General features: G+C 38.9%; 1 protein-coding gene across 11 annotated transcripts in view; it reads right to left on the reverse strand.

Annotated features, from left to right (window-relative positions):
* dlg3 (discs, large homolog 3 (Drosophila)) overlaps positions 1-23725 on the reverse strand; it is a 534760-nt gene that overhangs the window by 111428 nt on the left and 399607 nt on the right. For all 11 annotated transcript variants that reach the window (XM_072595179.1, XM_072595178.1, XM_072595175.1 and 8 more), the window contains one exon: positions 19870-19972. In XM_072595179.1, the coding sequence (XP_072451280.1) occupies positions 19870-19972 (103 nt within the window). The remainder of the gene's footprint in view (positions 1-19869; positions 19973-23725) is intronic.

Consider the following 23725-nt stretch of genomic DNA (forward strand, 5'->3'; position numbering starts at 1 on the left):
GTTCTCCACCATCTTCTCATGGACATTTCCGTACAGGCAATAAAGGCTGGCAAACCAATGAAGCCCATTACCCACAAATGAATTTTTAAAAATCATACGATTTCCTGAAGCAGGCCTTTAGTAAAATGTAGTGCAAAAATTATAGTGAAATATTTAATTCAATTTGTTATGGACGATCAAAGGAATACAATCAGATCAAGATTCAAATTTGATATTGCACATATTTAAAGGAATGATGAACTGGTTTGTGAATAATGATATTTAACAATCTCAAATTGCATTGGAAAGATACATCAAACTTTAAAGACTATGATCAGTACTTATTGTCAAGAATGACTCAATGACCAATATAAGGGAATTGCTTTGTTATAAAATGCCATTAGGGATGCTCCTAATGAGTCCCCAGAATTCAGTTGTTTTGAAGTAATAAGTGGACATGAGGTGTGAGGACCACTTAAATTGATTAAAGAAAATCCAGAGACTACTCTTCTAGCCTAGGTTTCAAATTTCAGAAATAAACCTGACTAAAGCCTATGAGTTGACTAAAAATCAGTTGAAGGCTACTCAACAAACAATAAAACCAGATTAAAAGGCCTAACTTTTAATATTTTGTTGGTGGAGACAAAGTTTTTTTGTTGTTACTTATCTGGAGAACCACTAAAATCACTGGATCTTATCAAATCAAACAAAACTCAATGATGGGAATTATGCAGTGAATATTCCAGACAGGAGAAAGAAAGAGTCAGTCAGCGTGTCATGTTAACATGTTAAAGAGATACTATTGTAGGGACAATAAAGAAAACTTATACTTAAAGTGTGAAAGAACTAGGAAGTAAAATAGAAATATTAGACCAAGTGAATAACTACCAGAAATTGAAAATTCAACAGTTGATTTTCCAACAATCATTCAGAAGTGCTTAGAAGGTTGAATTTCATGCTTTATCATGCAAAAACTATGAAAGTGACTTACGAAAGCTATTACAGAATCATAAATCAATTTGTGAGAATAGGCCAGGAAAAAGAGTTTTGACTATTCATGATGTTAATGTGGAAAATGTGATATCTGTAAAGCAGTACCCTTATAAACATAACCCAGAAAGATTATCTTAAGTGACAGAAGAGAGTAAATTCTTAATAAATAAATTATTTGTGGCTGGAGCTCAACTATTGTGCCAAAACCAGATAGGTCACAAAAATACTGTATTGATTAGCAAAAGTCAATATGATAACAAAAGCGGACTCGTCCTATTCCAAGATTGAAAGTTTGCATTGAATAAATGGAACATGCACCATTTGTTACAAAAATTAACTTGCTAACAATATATTGGTAAGTTCTGTTGATGGATACAGCCAAAGTAAAATTAACTTCCGTAATAGTACGTGGACTTTATCAATGCAAATTCTGCCATCTAGAATGAAAAATGTAATCAATAAGTAATCAATAAAGTATTTGAAGGACTGTGCAATTGTGTAGTTTACAGTGAAAATTGGGTTGTTTTTAGCCTAACTTGCAAAGAACATTTAAACCACTTGCCATAACTGTTTGAAAGGCTGCAAATAGCCAATGTGATTCTAAATCTGGCAAAGAGTGAATTTGTCAAAGCAAAGGTGACAAGGCCAAAGCTGCACTTAAGGGCTATTTTGGATGTTTCCTGAGTTTAGGACAAAATACGAAATTTTGGGTAGCACTGGCATGAATTAGTTTGATTACAAGATTTTTTTTCCTGAACTCAGCACCGGATCTCAAATTAATTTGTTGAAGAAAGGAAGAAACATTAAATGGATGCAGGAGTATGAGAGTGTCTTTGAGAATTTGAAAGCTGTGCTGACAACCATACTATTTTAAACAGCATTGGACAATGAGAAGCTATTCAAGTTCGGCAGTATTGTGGCTCAGTGGTTAGCACTGCTGCCTCACAGCACCAGGGACCTGCGTTCAATTCCCATTTTGGGTGACTGTGTGTGGAGTTTGCACATTCTCCTCGTGTCTGCATGGGTTTCCTCCCACAGTCCAAAGATGTGCAGGTCAGCTGAACTAGCCATGAAAAATTGCCCATCATGTTAGGTGCATTAGTCAGGGGAAATATAGGGTAGGGGAATGGCTCTGGGTAGGTTGCACTTCGGAGAGTCGGTGTGGACTCGTTGGGCCAAATGGCCTGTTTCCACACTGTAGATAATCTAACCTAATCTAAATTGGCTGTTGATATCATTGAAATCGCTGTGAAGGTTGTTTTATTGTAAAATGACCAGATGGGTATTGAATGGCATGCCAGTTAGCTTTTAAAGAAACTGACCACATGTCAGCAAAAATATTCAACCATTAAGAAACAAACATTGAGTTTTGTGTTGAATCTACATCATTTTAAAATATGTATTGCCAACAATATAAAATAAGCTGTTATTTACAGGGACTGCAATGTTTTAGATTTTCTTTGATACATTTCATGGCAATAACTCATGTATGTTTTGGTGGAGGTTAATTTTCTAGCTGTACAACTTGAAAATTGTTCATGGATTTGAAAAAGAAAATGTGAACGCAGACACTTTATTGAAAGCATATATGAAGGGACATCGAGGGAAATGCTATCCATGGACTTACGTGGTATGAAAAACTCATTATAAGCTTAACTTTAATATGTTATCACTGTTAATGTGACATTGAAATAGCATGAAGATTATTTTTGATAGATAATCAAAATACTTCTTAATGACACATTTCCTCCAGGTGGGTAAACTACGTGATATATGTTTAAAATATACTTTTTGAATTTAGATTTTAAACACGTGGCACATGGGTTTTACTCTGTGTGCAAGAGTGGCTTTAATTATTAATGTGCCAGTATTTGTGGAGATATGGGTTTTTATGAAACTGATATGAGAGATGTAGTTCCTGGAGTGCTAATAGAAATGTGTTTGCATTGAGAGAGTTTTAAGAGTGGACAGAATGAACACCGATTAGCATTAGGCTGCTTTCAGTTCGAAAGATCTGGAGTTCTCCTTTTGCTTTGGGGTAACACCCATAGGATTGGAAACAGACATCCTGTTTGAAGTTAGATGTATGAAAGAGTTAGAAATAGATTACCTCAGTGTAAGGATTTTCAGTTGAGAGTTCTGGTCCAAAAGGTGATATTTGAAGCTAAGCAAATTTAAGCTCAATTGTGTGAATATGTAAGGAAGAGGCTATCAAACTTTCAAGACTTGGAATTGAAAGAAATAGTTAAGGTAAATCTACAAATGTGATATTCTCCATGGTGTTTCAGCACTATAAAACTTGTTGGGACAAATGGAATATTGCATTTTATTGTGTTCAAAATCTTTCAAATAGCGTTACATGTTTGTTTTATTCCTTCTTTTCTTTTACATATTAAACCTCTGTTTTATTGTTAAAACTAAATCTGCAGCATTGCTGTTCATATTTCAGTAAGAGACCATGTTGTTAAATAAAATCAAAAACAAAATATAATCTATCAAGCCACCTAGGGTAGCACGGTGGTTCAGTAGTACAAGGGTCCCAGGTTCAATTCCAGCCTCAGGCAACTGTCTGTGTGGAGTTTGCACATTCTCCTCGTGTCTGCGTGGGTTTTTTCCAGGTGCTCCAGTTTCCTCCCAAATTCCAAAGATGTGCAGGGCAGATAAATTGTCCATGCTAAAAAATTGCCCATAGTGTTAGGTGCATTAGCCAGAGGGAGATGGGTCTGGATGGGTTGCTCTTCGGAAGGTCGGTGTGGACTTGTTGGGCTGAAGGGCCTGTTTCCGCACTGTAGGGAATCGAATCGGATCTAAACCATGGAATCTGACCTGTCCTGTGATGACATCAGCTAGTTTAACAATGTATAAACACTATATTTGTTTGGTTCAACAAAATAGGTCACATTCTCAGGTTTATTTCTCAGGGCAATGCTTTGACTAAAGTTGACCTGTCTGGTTTAAAGTTTAAACAGTTTGGTAGTAAACTGACAGTCACCATTAATTGTTATATTAATCATGATAATTATCAATCATTGTCCACTAGTGATCCAATCAGCACTCTCCAGTCTTTCAGTAGAAATTTTTCCCTTTGCTTTGTATGCTTTTGCAAATTGAAAAGTTGCATCAAGCCAAAAGCATTAACAAAATGTATCTTTTTTCATCAATATTTGCTTACCAATAGAATCCAGAGTTTTCTTAATAACTAACACCGTCTGTACTTTCCTCTTTTCTCTTTCCCCCTTTCATAAATAGCATTGATACATTTGCTTACTTCTAACTTGCTTGGATTATTCCATAATCTTGGGAATTTTGAAAAATCACAACCAGCATATCTGTTATCTGTCGGGCTGATTTTAGAAAGCTAAGATGTAGTCCATTAGGCCTTAGAAATTGATCAGATTTTAGTAACTTAAATTGCACTATTACTTTTTCTCTGCTGATAATTACCTTAAGTTTCTTATTCATATTAGACTCTTTGTTACTCTTTAATTCCGGTATCTAATTTTTGCCTTCCACTGTTAAGATGGACATAAATATTTCTGCAGTGTATCTACCATTTCCTTATGCACCGTGGTAATAACAACTCTTTTGCAGATGAAAACCCTCACATTCCATCTTCCCCTGCATTCTCCTGCATAGAATTGCCCCAGTCAACAAAACGTGTATCTCCATTCATTGCTTTCTCTTCTGATATTTCCTAAAGTGCACAAACAAAGCCTGAACAACCAATACGAACACTTGGCTGTATCTTATTGACATCTCACACTGAAGTCTCAACCTCTACAAATGTTACCATTATATCATCCCTGAACAATGCATTTCCCAGCATTACAACCTTCTACTTATAGAGAAAAAAAATATAAATCAAGGGAGAAGCTGAGTAAATTTTTTTTTTGCTAAATTCTGTATCCATTTTCTGCCTGTAATAAACAGAATCTTGCTTTAGAAGAGAAGGTTTATGAACTTGCCAAAGTCAAAAGGTTGAGCATTAGGAGTATATCAGAACTCAGCAAGGGAGGGCTAAGAAATTGATAAAGAAATGGAGAATAGAATACAAATGTAAACTAGAGACATAAAAGTTGACTCTAAAAGCTTCTAGGGAAATGTTAAAAGGAAAATATTAGGAAGGTATGCATGGATTCATTACAGGCAGAAACAGGAAATAGGAGAATGACAAAGAAGCTAAATAACTACTTTCTACATGTCTTCACAGAGAATGCTTTAAGAAATCATCCAGAAGTAAGAGTTTCCGGGAACTGGTGAGAATGAAAAACTAAAACAAAAGTGCTTTATTATATAAGTAATACTGGACAAATTAATGGAACTGAAAGTTAACAAGTCTTTGGGATCCAATGATTTTCATCCTAGATGCTGAAAGATGTGTCTATAAAGATAACGGATATATTGTTGATCATTATTCAAAATTCTAATGCTCCTGGAACAGTGCCTGGAAGGTTGCATTTATCAAATAAATGAGGGTGAGAGCAAACAGGGAACTGAAGACAAGGTTAGCCTGGTGTCAGTAGTAGGAAAAATAATAGATTCTATTATAAAGCATGTGATAAGGAGACACTTAGAAACAATTACAACATTGGCAGAGTCCACATGCATTTATGAAAGAGAAATCACATTTGACACAGGAGTTTGGAGTTTCTTCCAATGCTAAATACTCCTTTTTTGGAATATAAACTTGAAAGAATTGAAGTTTGGATAATGTTATGTTGCACAGAATGTTTAACATTTTTTTGCCACAATTTGGGAATGTCACAAGTGAAATTGTACAGGGCTCAGTTGTTGGTTAGACAAGATCATGTAACTTTTGAAGACCATTGGATAAAAGACTAGTATTTTAAACCTAAATAGAGGCAACTGAGCTAGCTGAAGTGAACTGGCATACTAGGCTGAGGGAAAGATCAATCTAGACATTAGGAGGATATTTCAGAATGCAGAGGAATCTCAATTATCCAAAGGACATGGGCGGGCAGTATTTCGCTTGATTACTCAAATGCTGGATAACGTAGTAAAAACAATGACTGCAGATGCTGGAAACCAGATTCTGGATTAGTGGTGCTGGAAGAGCACAGCAGTTCAGGCAGCATCCAAGTAGCTTCATAATTGATGTTTCGGGCAAAAGCCTATCAGGAATAGTCTACCTGAACGCGGGACCTTGCAATCTTGCCAGATAGTCCAATATTCAGATAATCGAATGCTGGGGTTCCTCTGTACTTTGTGGATAATTGATACTAAACACATGTTTATAGCTCAAACCAAAGACTTTACAATTTATTAACAATGCAGTAACTTTAGCAGAGCAAAGTTAAACATCAAGGTAGTCTGACTAATGTCTAACCTGTTAACCAATCCTCTTTAATTTTAGCCTCCACTCTTATACAAAGACAAGCAGATAAACAGATAGAGTTAAAGAATAAATCAGAATGGAAAAGTAAATGAGATGCAACTGGCCAGCTCACGTAAGTAGTCTCCACATTTGTAACATCATCAACAACTGGAATCATATCTTGCCTTGTAATGACACTGATGCATGCAGATAGTATCCAGTAGGTTCTGAGGAATATTCATTTCGTTCTTATAATTGAGATTCTATTCTCTGAACTTACACCAAGTTGATGCTAAGAGGACAACCAGAGAGAAAGCAAACCTTGGTCATATAGCTTTTGCAGGTACCTGATTCAAATACCAATTCAAATTCTGGCTTCGCTTTGCCAGACCAACCATCTCCCTACGGTCCCAGTTAACATTCAACACCTGCCATCTCCTTCAGCATAAAGTTTCTCCAGAATGTGTAGAACATTTTTTTAACAATAAACAATCTGCAATTTACTTTGAGGCCTGGCCTCAAAAACAGCTCATTTGTTTATTTTTTAAACACAAGCTGCTGCTCACAGTTTCAAAAGCCACCTTTCAGCTCTCATTTCACAGTTCACAGCTCAAAACCAAAAATTAAATAAAGAACAAAATAATGAAAAATAAATGAGGGTTCTAACAAGCATTCTTATCTCAATTTCCTGCTTTTTAAAACCCTCGTCTACCTCATCCTGCCTCCACTCTTTTTTTGTTCAAGCTTTTAATTGTGATTGAATCATGGCTAACTCAACCACTCTGTATCTAGTCCCTCCTGTATTTCTGCAAGTGCCAGATTCTTTGGCAGGCAATTCTACCCCTAATTTATTTGCCAATTACAGCAATCTGCCTTTTGTTATTTTCCTACAAGTCTATCAGGGATACCTGTTCCAACTGGAGGACGATTTCATTTATTTCCAATGCCATCTTACTTTAGTATGATAAATCTGGTAGTATTCTTTTATCCTTTATCACATACACTAACTCCACATCCAACTTTATATCACCCTCAATCAAAAGATCCCAATGGTGAGCCCTCAATCCTTTGACTTAACTGGGAAGAGTGTATTGATAATTGTCCACATTGTTCCACAGCTATCACAAAATGTATAAATGTATAAAATCCCAATTAGATCACAGTTTGCATGACTGACACCTATTCAGGACAAAAACAATTCATGTCAGAGTTCATCAGTAACTCTATTTATCGTAGCACACTCGTCTTGAACAAAAGCAGAAAAAAGGAAAGATTTCTAATTTAAATTATACTCCTTCAACACACACACTCACAATTAAGACAGGCAAAAGACAAACAGTTTAACACGTATGAGTGGAAAAAGAATAAAGAAAGGGTAAACAAAATTTCAACAATAAAAATCCAGATCATAGGTGGAAAGTTATTTTCTCACATTTTAGGAATGGGAATTGTCAGGCTTTTGTCTGCAGGGTAACGTTCTTCTTTGATTCATTAGTTTATTGGGTGGACCTAGAGTAATTCTTGTATTAGGAATCTTTCTTTTGAGCTTTGGTTTTTCTGTCTTTTTACACACACACACGCACATGCACACGTAGGCTTTGGAAGTTTCTATCAGTGCTGCCTTGGCATTTGCAACTTTTAATAGTCAGCAGGATTGTTGAAAGACAGAACTTCCTTAATTCAAAAGTCTCTCACTCCAAATCAGTTTCAAATTCTTCCTCTCAAAGTTCAAAAAGTAACATTGTAACACACAGCTCAAAAATAAGGAGCACATAACTTTTAAGTTGCAAATCTCTTGTGGTATTTCAGTTATAGCAGTCCAACTTCCAATTTAGTTTATAGTACGTCCCCACCCCCCCCAAAAAAATTGGTCTCTTACATGTCTAACAACTCAGAGATGTTTCTTTACCATCTCCAAAAATATATGGTTAAAAATGGAAACCGACAGCTTCATGTTGAGTTATTCAATTGTCCAGAATCGGCTGCCACATTTTTAGAATTCAAACACAACATACCAACAGTTAAAATTCTGCCCAATATAGTTTTTTTTTCATTTCTAAAGGTTGGTAGATAATATGTCAGTGTAGTCATTTTTGGACAAAGTTCAGTTTAAGGACATTGCAAGTAATCTTTTGATCACAATTGTTAGTAATTTCCAAACTGTGAACAAAGCTTGAAGTTAGTCTGTTTTTCCTCTCAGGATGGTGAACTCAGTATCAAAAGCCATATGATGAATAAAACTTTGGATCAGCCACAAACACAGTGTAAGAGACTCAAGTTCACAGTATCTTATTGTGCAAGGAGCAGTCTTCACGATACAGGAAACATTCAACTCCAGTATGTTACAATGATGTGGGCAAAGAGTTATTATTTAATCAGGGATATTGACACATGTTGCAGGATATCTCAAAAATGATTAGAGTAAAAGTTCACTATTTTTATCCTCTATTAAACAAGGTTGTAATAACCATTAATTTTGCCCATCCAAGCTTACAGCAAGGAGAAAGTGAGGACTGCAGATGCTGGCGATCAGAGCTGAAAAATGTGTTGTTGGAAAAGCGCAGCAGGTCAGGCAGCATCCAAGGAGCAGGCGAATCGACGTTTTGGGCATAAGCCCTTCTTCAGGAATGCAGCAACACCAAATTATATATATATTGCACTTTAATGTAGAAAATAATCCATCAGTGGATCCATGGAGGCATACCAGTAGTCAAAAATAACTGACACTAAACCCAAGAAGGCAACATTAGGTCAGAAATGAGTTTAAAAAGAGGAGAGTGAGATGGAAAGAATTAGGATAGGTGCAGAAACCAAACACCACACTCTAACCATCCACTGCATAATTACTATACTAATTCAACAAACGTATGTTACCTACACCCACTGTAAAGTACATAGTTTCTTCTCATCGTCTAGAATATACTGGAAACTAATTTGAACACAAATTCATCAACAAATCTAGAATTATGGGATTTCTCCAAGGCTGAAAAAAACCATCCATAGGATCGCAGGAACCTTCTGAAGGACAGGGATTGTGAGGATACATTCTAGGAGACTACAATAGTGGGAACTATCATAGATTTGAAGCACAGTAAACCAATCCAGCTGACACTAACTGTGGATAACATCCAAAAATGTAGTCATCTAAATATGTCTGTGGTGTGGAATCTAGCTAAAGTCACAGGGACTGAGAAAATTAAAAATAACATTGTGACTGATAATTATCTGCAGAGAAACTGTTGAGAGAGACTGGGATGTGATAGAAACTTGTTCTACGGGTTTCACTCTAGAGACTGTGAGTGTTGATACTGTTCAGAGAATGGATCTGCCAAACTACTGCAAATGGACTGGAACTGTTTGCTCCCTAACATTGCAACTAAGCTCGATGACACTGATCTTATCCTCACATTAACATCTACAGATGTGGTTTGACTTGGTTTCTAAGATTTTGGAAGATGTTTCATGTTCTGAGGTCCAGTAATTTCTGATTCAATGAATAATTAAATTTTAATCCAGTGGTCTTGACATAAACTATGACAGAAGAATATACACCAGATAATTTCAATTCCGAAAGTAAAACTTAATTAAATGGATGATACAAATGCTAACTGGAGTGTGATGTAATCCCAAACTAAAAATAATTCTAAATGAGTGCAATGACTTTTAGACTCTTCTACCATGGATCAGATTGTGAGTAAGTAGCTTGCAATGTCTTGATTACTAAATTTAATCTGTGCATTAAAACCACTGATGGAAATACTCCCGGCTGCTGCACAGCTGTTTGGCTGCTTTTTAGAACACATTCCCACAGGAATGGAGCTAAAGCAATGATTTACATTTTTAAGCCATTCTGTTCTGAATTTTGTTACTGAGTAATTGAAAATGTTTAACTTTGTGACAGAATTTAGTATTAAAACAATCAGAAGAATTTCATATTTTAACACACATTTAATACAGGCTTTTATCTAAGTTGCATGGTGACCCGCTGAATATTCAGCATTTAAACTGCATTTCGCAATTATGCATGCATTATTAAACAGTTAAAGATCAGTAACTTTCTTCCTAATAACATCTTCTTCATCTGTTCATAGTCTGTGACTGTCCATACAATATGCTTTGTATTAAGCCTAATTTAAAGCTCCACTCCCAACTTCCTACACTGTTGTCCCCTGTGGTTGGGTGGACTACAGCAGAAATGCCTATGAGACTGGTTCAGAACTACAATCGAGCATGCCGGGAACGTTTGCCAAGTTAGTTTAAACACTGACCTAGGTTAAAACTGCAGCCAGGACTTGTTGGGTCTTGTCCTGTAAGCTGTGACCTGCAGTTTCCTGTGTTGACCAAATAAATGAGGTTTTATGGTGGTCTGCTAGACATACTGAAACCACTATGACCTTATATAGAGCATATAATGCAGTTGTTTACAACTTGGTATAAGCATTTGGGAACTGTTTACCAATAATTTCCATTGGCTAAGTCGAACATTGTGATTAGGTTTGATCAATTCATTGGCTAATTGCCAGAGAAGTCTCTGGAAAATGAGCATTCTTCGGGATGAATGGTTCCAGACAATGGATTTTGCAGGTGACCAACATTTGAGAAGCACATGCCCTGGTTATCTTCAGAAAAGACAAAGAACCATGGGGCAAGATCTACACCTACAGCAAAATTGGCCACTTCACTTGAATTAGAGTAGTGTTTTGTTTCAAGCCAAGCTAATAGAGTAAAAATTGGAGTTAAAAATGTGAATAAAATTAAAATAAGATAAAGAGAAGCCAAGTGAAGTGAGTTAAAGTTGAAGTTAGGTTATATGTAGTAAGAAGCAAACGCTCAATGAATTTATATTGAGAATCAGTACCTCAATAGTTAAATAAAAAGTGTTTGTTTAATTAAAGTCCAAGTTGACTCCCTGTCTTTTGTCTGTTGTACAAGGGAAGAATGCCTAGGTAAAAGGTTTCAGTACTCTTTTCAAGCCACATCTCTAATAGTTTATTCATACTCTACAGTTGAACCCTCTTTCTTTTTTCCCTTCCCAAGCCATTCACCTCTCTTACCTCCATTCTACTGCCCAGAATTCAGTGTTAATTCAGCTTAACATTTCTCCAGGTACTTCAGAACTTCTTTCCCCCTCGTCTTTGCTGTTAATATTGACCCAGTGATCATAGTTTTGTACATCTTTGAGTAGATCAACAGGTACCATGCCATTCTTTCACAAACACCAACAGTTTTAGAAGCTCCAATCTAAATAAATTCTTCATCAGCACAGTAAAGTGTGATTACTTGAATTCGGATAAAGGTTAAAAAATGAGACTGGAATCTATCAATTCAACGTTTTAAATGAAAGGTTTATCCTAGGTCAACAAATCATTTTGCTTAGAAATGATATTGTAATATGTGTGTGAATAAACTCAGCAAAATTTTACTGAGTTTTTGGCTTAATGTCAATTTTGTTGAGTTTCACGGCAGGTTGCTCTCCTCAAGGACTAACCTGTTTTCTCACACTCATTAGTCACCCACCCCACCCGATAGTACCCCTGATATCTGAATGAACTCAACACTGCAGGGACTTGCTAGAATAGATTATTACTCTTGGCACCTGCACCATCTTGAACAGGCTGTTGTGTACTCAGACATGCATTGTCAGTCTGACAGGGTTCCCGACATTTGTCCCTGATGTGGCAAATATGGAGAAAGTGGCACCTTGCTTTGTAGACAGCCACCCAGATGTCCTAGTTGATGGGATGTTGCAGAGGAACAAATCCTGTTTCCCAAAGACCAGAAGAAGAAGCCACAAGATTATTTGTTATCAGTCTTATTTGAGATTTCCAACCAGGTTATTTTTCACTCTCAGTGGTCTGGAGGAATGCCCAGCATTGAAGGAAGAAGATCAATGACCTCCAATCAGCTAAATTAAGTGCTATCATCTTCTCTTTGATACCTTACACTCACTCTGTCTTGGGAACTGCATGCATCTCCCATCAAAACTTTACCACTTTCATTATTATTTGCAACATCTGCCCTCACTCAATCTCACCCACCTCAACTGCCCCCCCCCCTCCCAACTCTACACAGACTCTGAGTTGCCTGCTCACTAGCTCAGGATAACTTGACACTTCTCCACCATCATCAGCACTAACCACAAACAGATGTACCACCCACATTCATCTTACATCACCCTTCCCTTTTCTCTCATTCCAGGAAAAACGGTCCATAATAGAGCAGAAAGAGCCAAGACAGCTGGTGAACAGCCCAACATTCAGCTCCTCAGTCCCAGAGAGGTGAGGAGCCTGGCCATGACTACCCTGAGTGGCTGTCTGACTGGGCCCACCCCACCCTATAGGACCCCTGACATTAATTGCTAGCCCATGTCTAGATGAAGCCGACACTGCTGGGTCTTGCCAGAATAGACCATTACTCTTGGACTAATACTAATGTTGCCTTCACTTCATATGCTGCGACCCCACCCAGCTGAAGATTACCTCCCTTGACTTGTCTGAGGATGGCTTAAAACTATGGCAAGCTTCCTGACACTAAACAGCAAGATAAGACAGATGTGCTGTGAGACTAGTAGCTCTAACCTGGGGGAAAAAAATGGAAAAAAACAAGGGAAGGCAACACAAGGGAAGGCAGGGATGCCGTGAGTATCCCAAGTGGGCTGTTAATGGTGACTGAGTAGTAAGAGAGCAAGTGAGCAAACTTAGATGTGGGCTGGTCCAATTTGTGTACTAGGTGCCTGTCCTTAAGCACACAGCACATTTAGTACAGGCTTAAAAATGCAGAAGCAGCCTCTAAAAGGGTTGTCGTAGTGCCATGAGAATCCAGAGAGGCTGGCAGGAGTGAAATGTCAGCATCATTGTATAGAGTATGGGTACGGCCAGTTCACTGAGATTTTGTTTCCTGGTGACCAGGATGGCTAACTGGACTCATCAGGTACCTGCTTCGACTTTCATGTCTGGAATTCTTAGTGTTTAGTTTCCTCACAGAGAATGGCAGCACAGAGACCTACATAGTCATATCTTTCAAATTCAGTCTACAACACCAGTGTTGTAGCTGAACTAGAGTAATTGGTTAGGGGTACGCAATGTTCTGGAACATAGGTCTTCAGGTCTATTGCCAAAACATTGTCAGAACCTTTACAATATCCAGTGCCTTCAATAGTTTCTTGGTTACACGTGATGTAAATTGATCTGTAATACTGGGGACTTTCGAGGAGATGAAAAGGATCATCCATTTGGCATTTCTGGCTGAAAAGTTTTAATTAGGTAATGAGTGCAGTTAATGATGTCATTAACAATTTATAGAACATTGAATAGTCCAGCCCAGTACAGACCCTTTGGTCCACAATGTTGTGCTGAGCATTTATCTTAGTCTAAGATCAACCTCACCTACACACCCCTCAATTTAGTGCCATCCATGTGCTTGTCCAGAAGTCACTTAAGTGTCCCTAATGTCTCTGACTCTACTAACACCACTGGCAGTGCATTCCACGCACCCACTATTCTCTGTGTTAAGAACCTACCTCTGACATCTCCCCTATACCTTCCTCCAATCACCCTAAAATTATGACCCCTCATGACAGCATTTCTGCACTGGGGAAAAGTCTCTATCTACTCTATCTATGCCTCTTATTACCTTGTACACCTCTATCAAGTCACCTCTCTTCCTTCTCTCCAGTGTGAAAAACCATAGCTCACTCAACCTCTCTTCATAAGACAAGCCCTCCGATCCAGGCAGCATCCTGGTAAATCTCCACTTCATCCCCTTTAAAGCATCTACATCCTTCCTATAATGAGGTGACCAGAACTGGACACAATATTCCAAGTGTGGCCTAACCAGGGTTTTATAGAGCTGCAGCTAAACCCTGTGGCTCTTAAACTCAATCCCCCCTGTTCATGAAAGCCTGTAATAATCCCTCTTAATAGGCATCTTGCCACTGTCTAGTGAGAATTGCAAGTTGACGTCAGACTTCGGTTGGAAAATGCACTCAGTTATTGCTGACATAAAGAAAGGCCTCGATTGACTTTGCTTGCAACTCCCCCCAGATTTTCCACCCTAGTCCATATCAGTCAGGGCCCTGTACATTTTGACTGATGCTTTCTTTGATACATTTATCAAGATTATATGGACATTTATGATTATTTCTTCAGGTGCATTTCTGCAAAATTATAAAACTGTTTGAAAAGAATGGCTTATAATTTTGCGAATTTAACAAACCAGAGTTAATATTTGTGAAAACATTTATGATATTAAGTATAATCTCGTAAGTATTAGAAATCTAGCCTCCAATCAAAGGGAGTGCACGTAAAAGCATCAGCCAGACATGTTAGTGAAAGCGTTAAGGTATTGGTACTGATAATTACATTCAAATATCACTATTTCAAACTGAATTCAATTAAATGTGGTAACTGGTGAAGTGGGTAAGTAATATCTTTCATCATTAGCTACTCTGGTCTACCTGTGACTCCATTCCACATTATGTAGTTGACTGTATGCTGATAAATTGATATTTTCTAAAGGCAACAAAGTGGGAAATGAAGCTGCTGGACTTTATATAAAAGTGTTATCCTTCAGTTTACTGTGTCTGTCAAGGGCCAGGAGAGGAACATTGCTTGTCAGTTCTCCACTTGTCCAGAAATAAGAATACATGCTGCTAAGATAGCTCATTTAATACAATTGCATTGCAGAGAGACAAGCAACTGTTGTTGAAGCTATATGCATATCATAGGTATTCATATTGTGGTTAACAGAATGGTGGCTGTAGACTAACATTTATTGGTAAGCTGAGCTACTCCCTGCACTGCTGATGAGAAGATTTTTGTCTCTGTTTGAATCTGTATCCACCCAATGAATTAACGAGCAGCAACTGATTATCTTCTTTATCTTCACAGATATGAACACCCTTCTGAATTCTTCCTCCCCTTCCCTTCCCTCCTCTTGGTGCATATTCACTATGTCCTCTGATCTTCCGATGCTGAATGATCTGTGCTCAGCAAATTACAAGTATCCCTTTGCTTCACCTCAACACAGCTCAGGCATGACATGCTGTTTAACTTTTTTTCCTTTGTCTTTGCCTATGTACCCACCTGTTTAGACAGGGGTCCTCTCCCTGCTCCAGAGATCTTTCACTCATTTCCAATACTCTGCCTCCACGTGGACCCCATGCTGTGGCCACTTATCTGCATTTGTTTTCTTCATCAAGAACTGTTGATGTGACATCGACCATATTAAATTCTCTGCTCTTCTTACCACTCTAACCTACAACCTCTGAACTAGCTGTTCTTCATTCTCTCAAATGTAATCCGCTATCAAACCTATTGGTAGAAGTGGTGCTGCTGTTGTGTACCTTGCATTATCTATGCCTCAGCTGTCAGGCACTTCCTTCTATTTGCCCTGGATCATGACCCCAACACTGAACATTAAGCTGCTGTTTCCAGCACTATCACTGACTCTATCCCCTCTTAGCTCCCATCTCAATGTTCCCCAACACTGCTTCTATCCCTTTTTCAAAACCACTAACAAGAGTACCCTGTCAGATCCATTGTTTCAGCCTATTCCTGTCCCACTCAACTTATTTCTTCACATTTTGATGAATATTTTACATTTTGTTCAAAATCTGCCCATTTATAACTCTTTACATGGTTCCACAATCTCCAGTTTTCTGGCCCAGCTGCGTCTTCTTCACCATGTGTGTCCAATCTCTCTACATGTCCATTCAATATCAGGATGGTCTGAAGGCCCATTGCTTCTTCCTTGAAAGGGGATCTGATCAGTTCCCATCCATCACCACCAACATCTTTCACCTGGCTATTTTGTTCTTGCTTTGAACAACCTCTCCTTTAACTTGTCCCACATTCTCCAACTGTGATTATATATATTCACACAGCTATAAGGGGGTGTCAGCTTCAGCTACGCCTGCCTCTTTTTTTTGGGTTATGTGGAACATTCCTTGTGCCAATCAATTTGGACCTCTTTTCCACAACTTTTTCTCTGATATATCAATGAACTAATTGATTCTGCTTCCTGTTTTCACCCAGAATTTGGAAAAAAAGTGTTTTGTTTTCAATGTCCATCTCTCTCTCACCTTCACTGACTCCATCAGATTCTTCCCTCCCCTTCCTTGACTTCACTGTTTCCATTTCTGGGAATAGGCTATCCATTAATATCCATTTCAAATCCACAGCCTCCCAAAGTTACCTTGACCCAAATACTTCCTTACATCTTGCTTCCTGAAGGACTCCATTCCATTCTCCCAATTTATCTGCCTTGGTCACAACTGTTCCAATGATGCCACTTTGCATCAGAGCACACCTCATATGTCTTTCTTATACCTCAACCAAGGAAACGGTCCACTGTGGTTGACAAGCCTCTCTTCTGTGTCTGACCCATTTCCTGGACTGTTGCCCCATTCCTTCCCCCTCCCTCTGAGAATATGATAGAGGTTTTCTTGTCTTTACCTTCCACCCCATCAGTCTCCACATTCAAAGGATCATCCTCTACTACTTTCACCATCTCCAGCAGAATATCATCAGCAATACATCACCCCCTCCACCATTAACATTCCACAGGGACTGTTCCCTCCCTCGTTCATTCCTCCACCATACCTAACACTTCCTCGCTCACCCCTGCCTGGCACCTTCTGCACACCATGTCTTATGGGTGTCTTGTTGGCTTTTCTCTCAGCAGAGTGGATCCATTTTCTGTTTTCACACCTATCATTTACAATTAATTATTTTACATCTTTATTTTTCCTCAAGAGAAGAGAAGCCCAAGTATCAGTCATGTTTGTTAGACTTCACTACTAATTATCATCCTTAACCTGCAGTGAGGATAGGGCATACAGAAGAACGTTCTGTAATGGACAGGCAATCAGGATTGCTGAGGATGTTAAGTTTTTTTATATATAGAAGCGCAGAATAAAAAGCAATAGATAGGCTGTAGATTTTTTAACCCAGATGATAGCCAGCATCCTGCATTCAATTTTCACAAAGGTTTTCAGGAAGCAATTCATAAGTTATATTTTTCCTGTGTACAGAAATAATAATTCCTTGAAACTCCATTTTAATGTTGTATTTTTTCCATAAATTATGAATTTAACTATTTATTTTGATAAATCATAAAATGATAAGGTTTATAAAATGTATTTATATTAAACTCACAAAAATATATTGATAGATTCCAAATTAAAAGATTTAATAATATGCATGCAATCCTTTGTATTTGTGTCATTTTATCTATCTAATGGAGAAATCCTTAAAAAGAACATAAACACAGAAGGTAAAATTACCACGTGACTGCATCATCTAATAAAATATTTAGTGAGAATGAAAAAAAATTGAAAAAATATAAAAAGGAGCTCTCAAGAAAAATAAATAATTTTGACCCTGGTGTATTTACTTGGAATAGTTCCACTACTTAGGTACAGGTATACTTGAAGGTAGAGGGGAAGGCAGAAGGAAAAGAGTGGAAGTTAGCACTTGAACAGTAGAGGAGAACCAGTATTAACTTGAAGGAGAAAAGCACATAACTGGACTGAAAGGGATAGAAGAATGATAGCTTCAACTGGCTTGTAGAGGACCAAATCAACAACTTGAACTAAGGAAGAGTAATTAGTGCACATGTATCAGCAAGGAGGATTCAAAGAGCAGCACACATTTCTGTGAAGAGTTAAAGCTGACGAGTGTACAGGATCTCGGTGAACTGTGCCCAGAGAGGTAGGATATTTCTGCGAATTGAGTTGTAAGAATGAGTTCTGAAATCACTTTTGTGCAAGTGATGGTCTAGTTCATCTGTTGGATATTTAAACGTTGCTTTCTCTCTTTAGATGGAAAACTCATCAGTTGTGAAGTATCAGACTTTCTAAGATTGAAGAATAACCAGAATGGTCCATGTTGAATGGAATATTCAAAAGATTCCAAGGGAATAATTAAAAATGAAACATTAATTTTGTATCAACATTTGGCTTTTTCTTTCAGGCATATTCGTACAAAGAAAGAAATGTGATGTATAGCTATTGCTTAATTGACAAAAAGCAAATTGAACTACCTTATTCAAGTAAGAGAGTCTGGACCAGCTACTTTTTTGTAGTTTATTACAGCTTTTATTTGAAGCCATCATGAAATCTTTGCTCATTCTCCAGGCTAGTATGATATGAACATAAATTCCACAGGTGTAATTTTCTTCATAGCTTAGTTTAGACACTCAATGAGCGGTGTTGAGCTTCTGCATGCACCAAGTAATAAACTTACCAAAATAAAGCAATCTTCAGAGAAGACGTGAAACTGAAAATGTGTTTGTGCATTAAGGGTTCTGTGGCATTATTTAAAGTGTCATAAGCAAGATTTCTTTCCTAATCTATACCATGAAACATTGATTATAATTTTTTTTAGATTAGATTACTTACAGTGTGGAAACAGACCCTTCAGCCCAACAAGTCCACACCGACCCTCCAAAGAGAAACCGACCCAGACCCATTCCCCTACATTTCCCCCTTCACCTAACACTACGGGCAATTAAGCATGGCCAATTCACCTAACTGCACATCTTTGGACTGTGGGAGGAAACCGGAGCACCCGGAGGAAACCCACACAGACAACGTGCAAACTCCACACAGACGGTTGCCCGAGGCGGGAATTGAACCCCGGTCTCTGACACAGTGTGGTAATAGTGCTAACCACTGTGCCGCCCACTGATTGTATAATATTTATACAATTACTTTATATGGCTGTGGAATTTAGCTACAGTGTTACTGTGACTCTGCAACAAATAACTAATTGCATATGAAGTGCATAGGAATGTTTTCAAAACATTAAATATAATAATTTGCAAATTTGTCCTCTTTCCTTTCCCCACGAAGAACAGGTGTGGGATCAAAGTTCCACTAGTTGTAGTTGTCCATTTGATCATAGTAATTCCCGGTCACTTCAAATCAATTGGTTGCATCACTGATATATGACAGTGTTGTTTTACCTTTTTGAACAAGGAAGTTGAATTGTCTTTTTTTGTTGAATCTCATTTCAATGGCCCCAGCAGTTTGTGTTTCTATGGCTCACTGAGGCCCCCTTGAGGCAACAAACATAGACTACAGTAGTTCAATCCAAATAAACAATCCTACAGAATTGTACTGATGTTGTGTTCCATATATAGTATTGGGTCAGTTCCAAGTTCCTTCCAAAATATGAAGGCAATTTAAACCTACCCTGAAAAGGACTCAAAGCACCGCAGAGAGAACAAAAACTATGGAAACTGAAATAGCCTTTGAGACTTAACTTCAGGTGTAGTGTTCAACTTGAAATAGTACTCATTTAGATTATTTCATAATCATGTTGCACTACGTATTAAGTTTTGTTTAAGCATCAACGTGGAAAAACTGAATGTGAAGGGGATACTGACTAACATTTTGAAGAATTTTATTAAACTATCAGGCATTCATAAGTAAACTAGGGACAAATACTATTTGCTGTAAGGTATGGTTATTACACATTACATCTGGCTTTACCTAATTATCATCAGAAGCACCGAAGCACCTCACTCAAAATCAGTTTCAGTACAACACACATGCTTACCTTCTGGTCTGTACTGGGCAACAATGGTCACAGTCTGACCAGCTCTTTTGAGTGCTGCTGCTGCCTGCTCATGGGTAGCACTCCGAAGGTTTACACCATTCACCTGAAACAAGTAAGAGCGATTGTTTAAAACACAATTAAGTTCCCATGTTGTTACTGGCAACTTCTAGTGGTGATGCAGACTTACTTATTAAGTGCCCACTGACACTATTTTCCTATAGCCTGTCCAGAAATAACTAAATCAAATGAATTTCTTTCTAAAAATAATACTTTACAATTCTGTATTTGAATAATTGAAAGAAAACGTGTCATGGCAAACATGGCATACATGACAGGGAAGAAAAATAATTTGGACATATTTATTAAAGCATCTGCACCAATGATGTCTTCGTTGTATCAGGTGTGTGTCTTTTGTAGACTAATTGATAGATATTAAAAACACCAATTAGTCAACAAATCCATTCTCATTCTATTATGCAACTACCAAAATGGTAGAAGACAAAGATTTTTTTAAAAATAGGATTTACAATGATTCAACAAAGCAAATGGCTAAATAAAATATATTTATGATGACGATTAAAATAGGAACAAAGCTGAATGAAAGTACCATGATCTCATATGTTGGAAGTGATCAGCCATTTCCTTGCAATATATCTTTGTTGAAAAATGTGGTGCTGGAAAACACAGCAGGCCAGGCAGCATCCGAGGAGCAGGAGAATCGACGTTTTGGGCTTAAGCCCTTCTTCAGGAATGAGGGCAGTGTGCCAAGCGGGCTGAGATAAAGGGTAGAGGGGAGGGAATTTCAGGGATGGGCTCTGGGAATACGATAGGTGGAAGGAGGTGAGGGTGATAGGTCGGAGAGGTCGGGAAGAAGATTGCAGGTCAAGAGGGCGGTGCTGAATCCAGGGGTTGGGATTGAGATAAGGTGGGGGGAGGGGAAATGAGGAAGCTGGAGAAATCTATATTCATCCCGTGTGGTTGGAGGGTTCCTAGGCAGAAGATGAGGCGCTCTTCCTCCAGGCGACATGTGGTCAGGGTCTGGTGATGGAGGAGGCCAAGGACCTGCATGTCCTTGGCGGAGTGGGAGGGGGAGTTAAAGTGTTCAGCCACAGGGCGGTTGGGTTGGTTGGTGCGGGTGTTCCCTGAAATGTTCCACAAGTAGGCGGCCTGTCTCCCCAATGTAGAGGAGACCACATCGGGTGCAACGGATACAGTAAATGATGCATGTGAAGGTGCAGGTGAATTTGCGACTGATATGGAAGGATCCATTGGGGCCTTGGAGGGAGGTGTGGCCGCAAGTTCGGCACTTCTTGCAGTTGCAGGGGAAGGTGCCGGGAGTGGAGGTGGGGTTGGTGGGAGGTGTGGACCTGACGAGGGAGTCGCGGAGGGAGTGGTCTCTCCGGAATGCTGATAGGGGTGGGGCGGGAAATATATCCCTGGTGGTGGGGTCTGTTTGGAGGTGGCAGAAATGACAGTGGATGATAGGATGTATCCGGAGGTTGGTGGGGTGGAAGGTGAGGACCAATGGGATTGGAGGGGTGGGGTTCAAGGGCGGAGGTGCGGGAAGTGGAGGAGATACGGTGGGGAGACAGGCCGCCTACTTGCAGAACATTTCAGAGAACACCTCTGGGACACCCGGACCAACCAACCCAACCGCCCTGTGGCTGAACACTTTAACTCCCCATCCCACTCCGCCAAGGACATGCAGGTCCTTGGCCTCCTCCATCACCAGACCCTGACCACACGACGCCTGGAGGAAGAGCGCCTCATCTTCCGCCTAGGAACCCTCCAACCGCACGGAATGAATGTAGACTTCTCCAGCTCCCTCATTTCCCCTTCCCCCACCTTATCTCAGTCCCAACCCCCGGATTCAGCACTGCCCTCTTGACCTGCAATCTCCTTCCCGACCTCTCCGCCCCCACCCGCTCTCCGGCCTATCACCCTCACCCTCACCTCCTTCCACCTATCGTATTCCCAGAGCCCCTCCCCCAAATTCCCTCCCCTCTACCCTTTATCTCAGCCTGCTTGGCACATCCTCCTCATTCCTGAAGAAGGGCTTATGCCTGAAACGTTGATTCTCCTGCTCCTCGGATGCTGCCTGACCTGCTGCGCTTATCCAGCACCACATTTTTCTACTCTCGTCTCCAGCATTTGCAGTCCTCACTTTCACCTAATATATCTTTGTAACCATCCCACTCTTGTCTCAGGACCAGAGCATTAACAATGATTGCTTTGTAGGATGAAAGCATCTTGGAACGTGGGTATGCTAATAAGTAAGTAATCTGGCACAGACATCAAGGTGGGCACTAATCTAAGGAACGAACATTTGAGGAACAGAACTTCCAACCACAAACGTTTTGAAAATGTTATTGGAATAAATAGTGAATAATAGTAGAGCATTCTTAGTTATTGATTAAGGTGGATCAGAAGAGTGACAATGGAAACAGGCTACATATGATTGTGGCAATAACCTCAAATGGAGTAGTTATCATTAAAGTAACTCCACAGAGGCCAGCATCCTATCACGAAGTCACCCTTTATTTATGCATGGAGAATCTTTGACATGGATTCAACTTCCTTAGAACCAGCTCTCAGAGTGAACAGAATTTCTGACAGTCCTGTTTATATCTGTCAGCCAGGACTCCCTAATTGAACCAGATTAATGGTCCCAATCAGAGAGCTCATATTCTATGAAGTCTATCTAGCTAGTCTTGTTACAATCATTACAAAACGAATTTGAATAGGATTAATTATCTCTCCACCCCCATGTTTTCTATGAGGCCCACCTGGCTGACCTTGTTACAATCACTATAACCAAAGCAATAATTTTCTAATTCTGTGCTGCATAACTCTTGCTGCCCTCTGAGGCAGCAGCAGGTTGGTAACATCCTTGCAATGAACAGCAATGATCTGTTGTAGAGGAATGGCTGATCACATCCAACATATAAAAGTTATTTGTATTTGCATAAAACCCTGTACTTATTTTAATCTACATCACAAATATATTCCACCTGAAGGAACTGGCTGAGTCGCTGCTAAAGGTACAGTGGCCAGAGTCATGAAATAAGAATCTAGGAAACATATACCCAAAGCCTCTTAGCAAATTATGAATTGGTACTGGGTAGAATGTGCTCCACTATCTTATACTAGAGGGTAGAAATGAATTTACATTACACAAATACTGCTGCTGTTTTACTCCAGAGCAATCTGGACAGGGACAGTATTAGAGGAAAAATTGAGTCATGCAGCTGCTATCTTTAGAAAGCTATAAGAGAATGAGCTGCATAAACAGAGTTTATTATTCATGTAAGACATAAACAGGCTAAATGTCTGTAACTATTCAGTGAGTCAAGACAATTGGATTATATATGAATTTTCTATAATTGCTTTCTGTGCAACACCTAGAGTTTATCACGAGTCATTTCACATGCTTAAATTTCCAAGAGAATGTAATACAATTTTGTTTTCATGAAGGCAGAGACCATTAACAAAGAAAAGTGAAACAATCTCCATTTTACACAGTTTTTCCACTTCATCTTTTTGACACAGTAATTTATCTGATCAGATGTATTACAGACCAGAGGTGAAATAAGTCTAAGTTTCCAGCAGGCTTAAATTAAGTAGTAAGGATTAAAATGTATAATAAATCTATACAATGAATATTGTCCTAACAGACATTCCAGGATTAATTCGTGCACAAGATAGAAGAAGCATACCTGTGTCATCTTTCTGCTTGGCTCCAACAAATATCACTGTGCAATTATAATCTGAGGTATAAATAAAGTAGGGAGGTGATGGCATGGCGGTAATGTCACTAAACTAACAATCCAGAACTACAGGCTGATTTTCTGGGGAC

The sequence above is a fragment of the Chiloscyllium punctatum genome, chromosome 25, assembly GCF_047496795.1.
Source record: "Chiloscyllium punctatum isolate Juve2018m chromosome 25, sChiPun1.3, whole genome shotgun sequence".
Taxonomy (NCBI): domain Eukaryota; kingdom Metazoa; phylum Chordata; class Chondrichthyes; order Orectolobiformes; family Hemiscylliidae; genus Chiloscyllium; species Chiloscyllium punctatum.